Below are 13,017 nucleotides of genomic sequence, written 5' to 3'. Positions count from 1 at the left end.
TTTCACCAGGACTCATTTTTAATTCCAAACAATCAGTAATACTAGTCCTTTTGTCGTGAACACCTTTACAGTAGTCATTTGATTAGTCCGTTTTCATTCTTCCGAATTGATTGCCTGTAATTACCTTTTCTTTATTTCTAATAAAAAGTGTGAAGTTCCTAGAACACTTGCAAAACTGCTGATGTCATCATGACCAATCACTCTGTAGGTTGACATTTTTTTTATATTGTTGGGCACAGTCCTTACAATCAGGGCCCTTACAGTGTAACTTTAATTGCTTACAAAGACAGAGGATTAAAGTCAACATGTGGACATGCTGACATATTTTGTGCCATGTATGGTCTTGCAGTAGTCTTAGTGTCTCCAAATACTATTTTATTTTGAAAGCTTAAGGTAAAATCAGTGGTCAAACAGTGTATACATCTAAGGATTTGTCCACTGATTAGGAGCGGTCTTAGGGATAGAATCTTCACCAGAGGTCATGCCAGATTTCAGAGCCAGTTACTCTCAGTTGGAAAATTGATTCCAGAAGCAATGCAGAATGTTAAACACCAAAAGCACATATATTGATTCCTCTGCAGAACTCTGAAAAAGATTAGCTGAAGCCAGCTACTTAAAGGTATGATGCATGATCCATCCTAAAAAAACTCTTCGATAGGCAGGTTTACTGTTTAATGCTTTGATTAAGATTTAGTATAATGCTTAGAAATAGCTTCAGGGTGTTAGGATGTAAGAAACTTGCTTAAAATGTTAGAAACATTTTTGTTTTAACTGACCGTTACATGCCTAACTGCTATTATTTTTGAAGTGTGTGTGGTTACAGTTAATTTTTATGCACTAGAATAAGGATTTTATAATAAACATTTTAAATTACCATTCCCTGTTTCTTAGTGTGATCTTTGAGAGTGTTATTCATAAAACAAAGATTTTTGGGATTCGCTCTGTGCCCCTGAACTCACCTAATAGAACTGATAGTAACAAAAAAACACTGCCTGCACAGGATTGTCCAGCATGCTGATAGGGCTGCAGTCCAACTGGTTTTCTAATCCAGTGTTGGTGCACTGAACAGAATAATTGCAGCTCAGGACTAGAAATACAACCACTGCTGCTCTGGGACCACCAAGATTTCTAAACCCTTCCCATAGCAGCCTAGGTGTGAAATAGGGTAAAGGTAAGAGGTTAACATGCTGGCGTACTTAGCTGATATGGCCAATACAGGAGAAAGAGTTAACATTTAGGTGTTTTTGGCATGGCACATGTGAAGACACGATGCCCAGCCAGCAGAATAGTTTATAGTGGCAGCCCCAGCATCTCAGGCTTAAGTTGAGGGCAGGAGTGGCCCGTGCAGGTAAGAGCGGTGGGGTGGTGGGACCAGGGATTTCAGCAGACAATGATGAGCGGAAATTTATTATTTATGTAATTTTCCCGCTTGGTCATCTGTCAAAATCCCCCACCGCCCCACCTCTCTTACCTGCACGGGACGCTCCAGGTTGAGGGTTGTGAGACATACATAACGGTTGATGCCAGTTCTTATGGAATGGGGACAGTGTTGTGACAGATAGCTGGTGGTAAGGAGGTTACTGTAGGATTTGCCTCCAGGAGAATGAAAGAAGTAGAACTGAGATATTCTGTGATAGAGAAACAGATGTTAGCTTGTGTATGGGGTAAAGAAAAAATGTATCTGTGGGGATGGACGTTTTGGTTAAGAACAAACCACTGGTGGATATTTTGTCTGCCAATAAAATAAAGAAAACAACAGCTAGGTTGGCTAGACTGGCAACAAAGTTACTTGAGTTCAACTTTGGAGTCACCCACATTCCAGGAGCACGAGGTCCAGCCAGTAGAATAGTTTTACTTATATTTATGAGATCTAGATTAGGAGCTAATGGTCACAGGTATCCAGGGCCCAGGAGATCAGTTCCAACCGCCCCAAATTCCACAACCTGCATCATCACATACTATAACCTTCCTCACTATATTCTCTGCAGCATTATCTAATAGAACACAGTTCAACCAATAAGCTCAATACATCACATATCTTCCCCCTGTCACAAAAAAAGAAAAAAATAATACACAACATAAATATCCAACATAAATCACATACAAATAAAATAAAATAAAAATACATAGAATTATATACGCGGTATTTAATATACCTCCAAAACATTAAAGAAAAGAACAAAGAAACTTAACTAGTCACAAAACTTGTGAGGAGTTTTTCTAGCCTAGTGCATCTACTGGTCTACCTTGCTTGTTTTAATCACACTCAAACTGTTTGCCCTTTCCCAAATCAGTTGTGACAACCTTGGCTAAATGAGATATATTCCACTATTGTCCATTACCAATTTTCACAGACTGAAGTCTTATGTCAATAATGCAAATGGGCTCCCTGAATTTTGACCTTCACTTTTGCAACAACAGAGGTTCTTTAATTTGAATATACTCACCCATCACAAAATTGACATTCTTTTTTTGCTTGAGCATCTTGCCACACCTCTCATGATTAAATTTGTCACTCTTTACACTAGTACACTTGGCCTTGCAAGCGGCATCAACCACATTGCACACTTGATCAAGCGCCTTAATTTTCCAAAATGGATTTAATGCAGTGCCTTTCTGCCCCTCGTGAGTTCAAAGGGTACTACATCAGTAACAGAATGTGGAGTGGTCCTGTAAGCCCATACTAATTGTCTGATGACAGCCTCACAATCAACCTTAGCCATAATAGAACTTTGAATACACTCCAACAGCACCCTCTTGAATCTCTCAACCTTTTCGTTCGATTGGGGAAGATATAAAAGTGTGCGTAAATGCTTTACCCCTACTTTACTTAAAACTCCAACATGATAGATGAGGTAAATTGTACTCCATTGTCGGTCAAAGTTTCCTCAGGCCCACCTTACTTGCTGAAAAAATGGCTGTTCTAGTGTTGGGTTCAGAAACACCTCTCACTTCCACCCACCTAGACAAATGATCTATCAACCTGATAATATACTTCATGCAGTTTGGTAAAACATGAAAGAGGCGTAAAAAATCAACTGCAACTCTCTAAATGTTTGTCACTGTAGAAACATTATACAGGTTCCCTCACCAAAATCTCCACCTCCTGATCCACACAAGACCACCATAAATCATGCCTGATTCCACATTTTGTGATAGACATTCCAAAATGACCTGAATTCTAATAAGATTCTTGGAGCGCTCGTGAGCCTCATTATTTGCTCACAGCTCATGCAGCTGTTTGCTCGCAGGTGCCTTCACTTCATGCACTGCTGGTTGAGCCCCCTCTTTGCTCGCGCTTCATGGCTTAACACGCTACTGGTTGCACTGATCACCTTGCACGCACTTGTACGCCTTGACCCAGCTCCACCAATTTCAAACGGCGATAACATATAACAACACACCAGGAGGAGCTGAATAGCACACAGATCCCAAGAATGAAAAGGTCGGATATGTCCAAAGCTGAAACCAGATACCACAGTACTGCAGGCACTGTTTTAAATGATCCCTGGGCCCTAACAAAGTCACAGTATCTTGAAATGAGACTTGAAATTGTCCAAATGTCTACCGATATTTTTGAGATCCAAATCAGGAGCCAATGGTCACAGGTATAAAGGGCCCAGGAGATCCAGTCCAACCACCCCACATTCCACAACCTAGATCATCACATTCGATAACCTGGAATTCTCTACAGCATTCTCTAACTGAACATAACATTCAACCAATAAGCCCAAGACACCATAGCATTGTTGAAGAAAATTTTACTACAAGGACACGGCTCCCCCCTACTCGTATACTGCCTAATAATTATAGACTTACACAAAAAGCATTTGTGTGTACCATATTGACTGGGGTGTCACTGTGATTTCAAGCTTTTGTGTGGATATCCATTGTCCTGTAGTGTGTCCTTAAACACCTTTCTTATTGGGGGCCTGAGTGTTGCTGTGTCACAATGCACCACACACTGGTAAATATTTGTGTGCCTATTCTTTCCCTCTACCACTGGATCGGCAATTGCTGTTTTCCCCCTACACAACTTTTCCTCCTTCTCCTTGTGAGCCCAATATACTTCTTCCCCATTTCTATTCCTCCAGTATGCTCAATTGCCAATGTCTCCGTAGCCCTGTGCATCGGTCTATTTTTCCTTTCCCCCTCCCTCACAGCAGACTCAATCTACTCCTTCCTCTGCTCCACACTCTTTCACCATGTCCACGCTCTTCGATAACCAACCATCAACCATGTGCTTGATGTAATCATGCCCTCCAACCATGTGTTGTTTCTCTCCAGTGGTGGTAGTATCCATCCAAATAACTCATTCAAACAGAATCAAATTAGTTAAACAGGTCTACTTGACCCGATCAATTTTTACAGAGGGAAAAATAAGTAGTATTCTAATTGTTTCATAATTTCAAATTCTAATAATAAAGGTCTCATGCTCTGAGATAAGAATGCAACACGGCAGAAAAAATGTTTAAAATTGCAAATGCGGAGGAGGAGCTTAGCGCGTGATCAAGATGGCCGCGTGAGCCTAGAGCTCCCGAGACCCTCGCTCCCTCCGGCAGCTATCCTGTCTATTATCCTGCTTTTGATGCCCGGAATATTGGAGGGGAGCTGTTGCTGAGGCGAGAGCCGCTGTCCGGATCGAAATCGTCCACCGGAGACCGAAGTTGTACTGCCTGGAAGTTTGTGGCCTACTCCCCGCACGGTGCCCGGGACTTGCGTTGGCACAGTGCCCGTGCACTAATTGAACAACAGCGGCCGGGCTGGGGAAGAGTCGGCGGAGGGAAGGTGTTCTCACTTTCACTTTCACTTTCGCCTTCCAGTCTCCACAGCGCCCGGGACGGGGCGTGCGTAGTGCCAGCCACTGGTCGCATGGTTGATTACTCTGTATGGGCAAGGAGATTGTCTACACGGCAGATTGCGATGTCGACCAAATCGGACGCCGACAAACAGAAGCCTAAGAGTACCAGGCGGGGCAGCTACACCCAGACTAACAACATGGACCGTTATGCCCATCAGAAGGGGTCTCCGGGCGGATCGGGCCCGATACTGGAGGCCTCGAAGGATGCGACACCTCCCTCCACAGAACTAACCCTGCAAGATATCATGGGGGCCATCGAAGGGATGAAGTCCTCGATTGGGCAACAATTTGAGACCCTGGCACATAAAGTGGATGCCATATCGATTGACGTCAATCTGGTCCGGGCAGACCTGGGGAAAACTAATGAGCGGGTTCAGTCCTTGGACCTCAAGACTGCCGGCCTCCTGGGCGACGTCTCCGGCCTTCAGCAGGAAGTCCGTACCCTGCGGACGGCAAATGATCACTTTGCCCGACGGTTGGAAGAGTTCGAAGGCCGTGCAAGGCGCAATAACGTGCGCATCATTGGGGTCCCGGAAAATTCGGAGGAGCAGTCGGTGGACCTGTTCGTGGAGGACTGGTGGTGAACCATCTGGCGCCCAAAGGCCTCAGTAAGTTCTTTGCTGTCGAACGGGCCCATAGAATCCCTGGCGGGAGGCCCAAGGTGGGGGCCCCTCCGAGGCCGATTGTCGCCAGGATTTTTAACTTCAGGGACCGAGATGTCATTCTGCAAGCATCGCGGGTGGCCGGCCCGCTGCCATTCCAGAACACTACTGTAAGTTTCTATCCGGACTTTACCCAGGTGGTGCAGAAGCAATGGCAAGGTTTCCTGGCGGTCAAGAGAAGACTACGTGAGATGGGACTAAAATATGCCATGCTCTTCCCGGCCAGGCTGCGGGTGGTGTTCGAAGAGCGGACTTTCTTTTTTGAGTCACCTGACATGGTCGGAGACTGGCTGGACACATTGCCCCAAGGACGGACTGGCGTGGAACGCTCCGGTGGCGCAGACGGTGGTGGCGATGAACACTGAGCCAGGACTTATGTACTAGGACTCCGGTTCCTCCGGGAGGTTGATAATCCGGGGGGTAGCGGGGGCAGTATGGGAGCTTTTTCCTCCTCTGGGGTTCTTTTCGTAGATTAGTCTTTATAAGGGGCGACAGGCACACTGCAAGTTGGGGGGCACTTTAGAGCTTACGCAGGGGTGCAGGGTGGGGGGTGGATGGGGGTTGTTGTTGGGGTTGTTGTTGTTTTCTGTTATGCAAGGCGTAAAGATGCAAGCTTCTGTGACTCGGGTCTGGTTCCACGCGGGGGGTGGTGGTCTCCTTACATGTTGGGATGGGGGGTAGGGGCCTAAAAATACTCAGTTGGAATGTAAATGGCTTGGGGGATCGTATTAAGCGTGGGATTGTCCTGCAATTTCTGAAGCGATGTACCCCTGATATTGTCTTATTGCAAGAGACGCACCTGATTGGTAACACGTGCTATGCACTCAATCGTAAAGGCTATAAATTTGTTGCACATTCCGGGTTTTCCTCGGGTTCTAGAGGGGCGGGAATACTAGTCAGGTCCTCTCTGCCATTCGAGGTTGACTCCACTACCGTTGACGATAGGGGACGCTTTGCGGCAGTAGCGGGGCGGTGGGAGGGCAGGACCCTGGTCCTGGTGTCGGTTTATGTCCCCCCTGCACTGCAGCCCTCTACACTAGCGGACTTAGAGAGGACATTGTTGGATCTCCCAGAGGGAATGTTGGTGGTGGGTGGCGACTTCAATGCGGTTGGCTCTGGCCTGCTCGACAGACACCCGCAGAGGAGTTCGGGGGGGGCTCAGAAGTGGCTTCCTGATTTTATAGATACCCTTGGGCTGGTTGATTGTTGGAGACTGTTGCATCCCACACAACGACAATATACTTTCCACTCAGGGGCGCATGGCAGTCTCTCCAGAATTGATTATGTCCTTACCCTAGCAGCACACGCCTCCTTTGTCTCTGAGGCCAGGCACATGGCACGAGGTATTTCCGACCATTCTCCGGTGTGGATCTGTATGGATGTTGGCAGAGGAGTGGGTGGTAGGGTGGCCCCAATTAACCCGTGGTATTTCAGGGACCCTGCGACTCGTAGTGCGGTACTGAAGGCGGTCGACCGTTACTTTCAAGAAAACCTCGGCTCGGTCACGTCGGCGGTGTTCTTGTGGGAAGCGTTCAAAGCAGTGATTAGGGGTGAGGCCCTCTCCTTGATAACAGCGGCCAAGCGTCGGAGAGACGCGGGGGTCGCCCAGCTTGAGGCGGAGATCGCGGATCTAGAGTTGGCTCTGGAGGGGGAGGTCACGGCGGAGGCGCTGCACAAATTGAGCCTTAAACAATCGGAGTACAGGGCCCTCGTGACGGATGCGGCCAAGGCCCTGAGTAGGGAACAGCGGGGCCGTCTGTACGATGTCGGGGACAAGGCCGGGAAATTGATCGCGTGGCTGGATAAAAAGGAGCGGGTCAATCGTGTTGTCCCGGACCTTGTGACGGAGGATGGCGTCATGGTCACGGAGCCGGATGGCATAGTCCAGTGCTTTGCGGATTACTTCCACACGGTCTATACCTCCGTGTCGGACAGGCCAGTGGAGGATTCATGTGAGCTCCTGCGCGATCTTGCCCTGCCTTGCCTCTCCGACATGGACAGAGACGATCTTGATGGCGACATCACAGTCGACGAGATTGCGGGGGCTATCCGTTCTTTGCGTCCGGGCAAGGCCTCGGGTCCGAATGGCCTGCCAATCGAGCTTTACAAACTCCGACCGGACAAGATCGCTCCGCATTTGCGGGCTATGTTTGTGGAGGCGCGGGAGATGGGCTGCCTCCCACTTGACCAGCGCCTGGCAACGATCGTGGTCATCCATAAAGATGGCAAGCCCAGGAACCGGTGCAGCTCATACAGGCCGATCTCGCTCCTTAATGCTGAGCCGAAGATCCTTGCCAAAATCCTCGCAAACTGGCTGGTCAGGGTGGTCGGGGATCTGATCCACCCTGACCAATCTGGCTTCATCCCGCATCGTAATACCGCGTTGAATCTTAGGCGCATCCATGGAGTGATCGCAAGGGTGGGGACGATGCGGGAGCCGGCCATGGTGGCTGCGCTCGACGCAACGATGGCATTCGACACGGTGGAGTGGGCATACCTGTGGGCTGCGCTTGCGAAATTCGGCTTCGGGCCCGGATTTGTGGGCTGGGTAAGGCTATTATACGAAGGACCTCTCGCCAAAGTCGCAGTTAACGGTAGGGCGTCCCGTCCCTTCGACCTGGGGAGGGGTACCAGGCAGGGTTGTCCTCTATCGCCGCTGTTGTTCGCTCTCGCCCTTGAGCCGCTGGCGGCTTGGATACGATGGCACCCAGATGTGAGGGGGATTCGATGGTCCCCTGATCACGAAGACCGCATTTCCCTCTATGCCGACGATATTCTGCTCTATCTCACTTCACCCCGGAAGTCCCTTATAGTTGTCTGCGACATATTGACTTCCTTCGGGAGGAACTCGGGGCTAACCATTAATTGGGGTAAGTCATATCTGTATGCCCTGTGTGGGGACGTCCCGGCTCCCCCGCGGAATTGCCCAATCCAGATCGCCCGGGAGGGTTTCCTGTATCTTGGGATTTATATCTCTGCCGACCCAACGGTACGGTATGAGAGGAACCTGCTCCCTCCGTTGGCGCGCCTGCGGCGGGACGTGGCGGGCTGGAGGCGGCTGCCGCTTTCCCTCCTTGGCCGTGCGGTGCTATTCAAAATGATGTCTCTTCCCCGTTTTCTCTATGCCCTGCAGAACACCCAGGAGCTGGTTCCGGCCAGCTACTTTCGTGAGGTTGAGAGTCTGCAGCGTTCGCTGCTGTGGGACGGCCGCCCGCGTATAGCGATAGCAAAATTAACTCTCCCTTGGTACGACGGGGGTATCGCGCTTCCCGACATCCGAAGATACTATTGGGCCTCCCAACTGAGCGCGATCAATCATGGAGTCTACGGTCCGGCACTTGGCCCTGGCTTTGCTATGGACCGGTGGTTGCTGCGGGGTGGTGGCTATTATAGAGCACTTTATTCGAGGCCACCGGCTGGGTCCCTCACAGGGCCGACCGGGGTGGCGGTGCACGTGTGGAAGACAGTCACGAACTCCCTGGGATGGAAGGATAGGCTCACCCTCGCCACTCCGTTGTATGACTCGGACATGTTGGGGAAACTCTGGCACTCTAAGGGATTCGACAAATGGGATCTGATTGGCATCTCCAGGGTGGGGGACATGCTGACCAAGGGGCGGATTAAGTCGTTTGACGAGCTGCGGTCGGAATATGCGCTTGAGGGCACGGAATACTTCCGGTATGCGCAGGTGCGCCATGCGCTGCAGTCGGTCCTCGTTGAGGGGGAAAAGGTGCCTGAGTCCTCTCCATTGGAGGACCGGATCCTGGACGGCCATATGCCGGAGAGCACAATCTCCCTAATTTACAAAAAGCTTGTGAACGTTCGGACCGATCTCCTCCTGGGGGTGCGGGACCAGTGGACTAGAGACGGCCTTGAGCTGGACGATGAGGATTGGCAGTACGCGGTCTCCTCTCCTAAGGAGGTCGCAATCCCCGCCAGGTTGCGGCTGGTCCAGCTTAAGATACTCCACAGAGTCTATGTCACTGGGCCCCGATTGGTCCATATGGGTTTCTCCGAGGATGGGCTGTGTAAGAGGGGCTGCGGGATGGTGGGCACCTTTCTGCACATTATATGGGAGTGTGGTGTGATTGCAGAACTATGGAAGCGGATTCACGTTGTGATGCAGGAGGTCACGGGTATTGTATTGCACCCAGAGGCGCGGCGCTGTCTTTTGAACGTGTGGGGTCCTACAGACTACGACGCGGCGCAGACTCAATGGGTGACCCTAGGTAATATGGTGGCTAAGCGAGATATTGCAAGATTGTGGGGATCCCCTAGCCCGCCCACCCTGGATGCGTGGAAGGACAACATGGACTGGTGCATGTTCCGGGAGAAAACGGTGTATAGTGCGCGGGGGAGGCCCAAGAAATGGCATAAGGTATGGGGAGGTTGGAACCAGTATAGGGGGTACATATGTTTGCCTCCTGCCACTGATCCACTAGAGGAGCAACTTTCCCCCTAGCCTCGCTTCCGACTTGGGTCTTTCTGACGCACCTCCGCTAGACTGTTAGCGCCTCTGCTTCTCCCTCCTCCTCTCAATCGGTGGCTTGATCTGATGTTGGAAATGGGGCCGCCCCCTCGCTGGGAACTGACGCGAACTTATGATGTATATTGCCTTGCTTGTTGTGTTCATTTTTTAAAAATTGGAACCTTTGTTTTTATCCTGCATGAGAGCTGTAGATGACTGCACGTGTCGATTGACGAGCTGCCGAACCTCCGGGTTGTCGGCTGAATAGCAGTGTATCTGAATTATACGAATAAAGGTTTTAAAAAAAAAAAAAAATTGCAAATGCATACACTGGATGACAGGGAGAAGGTAGAGGATATGCTTTCACTTCCAAAACAGATGATTTACTTCATACAGTATGACTCGATCTATACTATACTATAGATCTATACAAGATCTATAGTAAATCACATCAAATCAAAACACTTTCGTACTCCAAGTAATTTAAAATGGAGCCCACCACCAACTCATGTCCTATGCTGTGTGAGGTGGTCCCAAGTTTAATGGCCCTCAAAATCAAGATTAACTCACCTGTCGTGCCCCATAGTAAATACCCATGGTCGCTAAGTCAAAAGGCTAATTGGATATCTTATTGACTGTCATTCAACTGTCTATCTGGCCGCTCATTCATTCATCCATCCATCCATCCAACCACTTATCAATGAGTGCCTATACTGAAGGTTGAAGGGAAGAAGTACTATGCCTGGCTACGACAAAAGGACAGGAAAGAGATGAAATAGGGAACAAAAGCTTTGTCAAATAAGTTTTTCTCTGTGCTTTAAGGAAACGTGATCTTTTTTTTATCAGACTAAGGGGCATATGTACAAGCCCCTATCACCACCACAAAGTCACTATTACCAGCATTGTGGTGGCGATAGGGGCTGCGCCGTATATACAAGGCAGCGTTAGGCCACTTAGCGTGGCTTAACGCTGCCTGGTACATAAGGGCCCCCTTCACGCTATGATTAGTGTGAAAGGGGTGAGCAGTGGGTGTTGTGGTGGGCATTCCACCCCAACACAAATTCATTATGATGCTGCCCCCTATGTACATAGGAGGCAGCGCCAAGATTAAGACCAGGTAAATCCTGGTCTTAAGTTGGCGAAACGCAGAGAAATGCATTATTTCTCCTCGTTTTTGGTTTTTCCATGTGTGATGCCTTCTTCAGCATGCTTTAAAAAAGGAAAATGGCATGGTTTGTTTATGTAAAGGAAAGTGACCCTTCCTATACATTAACAAACCTTAAAAAAAATGCAATTTTGTCACTTTCAGGTGCAGCACACATGAAAGTGGCAGAATGGCATTTTAGGATTGTTTATGTGCAGAAAGGGACACCTTCCTACAAATAAACAATCCTCCCCTGCACGCAGACACCCTTGCACTCTGGTGCAAGGGTGCCTGCGTTGGTGCTAAGTTGCTAAACTTAGCGCCATCGCAGGGGAAAACGCAAGGCTGCACCACATTCTTGTAAATATGGTGCAGCCTTGCATTTCAGAAGTGGCTGAGAGAGGCGTTTATTGTACATATAGCCCTAAATGTATTACAGTTTCCCGATTCTGCTGAGCAACTTGTTGTTCTGGTTTAGACAACTAATCGAAAATAGGTCCCTCGACTGGAGCCTAGTTCAGAGATGTTATCTTTACGCAAGTGTAGCTGTGAATCCTAGACACAGTGTCAACTAAGTACCATTCAAATAGACAGATTTCTTATAAAATGCTAACAGGAATGCATATATACACCTGTAGTTGGCTAGGCAGTAAAACTCTTCTTTGGATATGAATTCAAATGTAGTAAAGGTAAACAAATGCATACCTACTTACCAACAATGGTGCGGCCATCTCCTCCAAGCTTTATCCTCAGGGGTTTTCCTTGCGAATCTTGAAGGTATCTCCCTTCATGGTTCAAAACTAACCCTCGATTGAGATCTACAATCTAAAAGTGAAAGAAATTTGCAATGACGAAAAATTAATGAATCTTGCATGAGACTGGTATTGATCACCAAGAAATCAACCAGGTCAACCTAGCCAGAGAAATTGTCATAACCAATCCATATTTTTAAATGCTACGAAGAAGCATTTTCTATATGTCTCTCTGTGATCAGGGCTACCGGAATTATGCGAGTTGCCAATTGTAGTGTTGCCCACATAATTGTGGATTTTCTTCTTTTGCTACATAATCCACCATCTGCTGCATAAACTGCTGATTCTAACAAATACAAAATGTCTTTCTAACTCATACAGATGAAAGCTCAGCAAAAGAAATGCCACACATGGGATGGGGCAGGACACTGGCTGATCCCCTGAACATTTCCAGTTGCTGATTGCTGTTTTCAGGTGCTTACCTAATACTGATGAGGTGAAACATTTACCCACACAGTATTAAAGTGTATTGAAATGGCAAAAGAACGAAAACATACTCCGACAGAATGTGCTGCGTAATGCTGCATAGTTTGCCTTTTCCTGCCACACAATTTCAGTAGCCCTATCTACCATCGATATTATGTCAAATACTTTGGAAACATAAATGTTTCGACTCAACAACTCATTGAGAGTTGTGTGTTAAGTTCATGGTTCCTTGGAAAGGGTGGAGGTGTGGCACTGTCCCGGGAATTAAAGTTCACAACTAAACCAGTGCAAAAACATGAAAGGCAATAACTTGTGGTCCAGGAGGTTGTGCTACCATTTTGAAAGGACAGATTATCAGTGACTGGGCATGTCAGTTACATGCACACAGTGGCCGCCGCAGGTAAGCCCAGTGGGGCGGTGCGGAGGGGGGGGGGGGAGTGGGGAAGTCGACAGACGACGGAATAGGTAACACTAAATAAATAAATAAATAAATCCTATTCCGTCTTCTGTCGACTTACCCTCCCTGCCCCCCCCCCCCCACACCATGCTTACCCTGCACCGGCCGTGACTGCATGCAGATCCTATTAAACCTGCAGTCATTTACAGCACTAGCCCTAGCAAATTCAGCTGCTGGTCACTTGCCC

The 13,017-nt window shown here is 48.3% G+C and overlaps 1 protein-coding gene across 1 annotated transcript in view; it reads right to left on the bottom strand.

Moving 5' to 3' along the window:
• FNDC1 (fibronectin type III domain containing 1) overlaps positions 1-13,017 on the bottom strand; it is a 1,187,183-nt gene that overhangs the window by 610,646 nt on the left and 563,520 nt on the right. Inside the window, exon 10 of the mRNA XM_085611596.1 lies at positions 11,849-11,960. Coding sequence (XP_085467722.1) covers positions 11,849-11,960 — 112 coding nt within the window. The remainder of the gene's footprint in view (positions 1-11,848; positions 11,961-13,017) is intronic.

The sequence above is a fragment of the Triturus cristatus genome, chromosome 6, assembly GCF_964204655.1.
Source record: "Triturus cristatus chromosome 6, aTriCri1.1, whole genome shotgun sequence".
Taxonomy (NCBI): Eukaryota; Metazoa; Chordata; class Amphibia; order Caudata; family Salamandridae; genus Triturus; species Triturus cristatus.
This window is presented reverse-complemented; position numbering and strand designations above follow the sequence as displayed.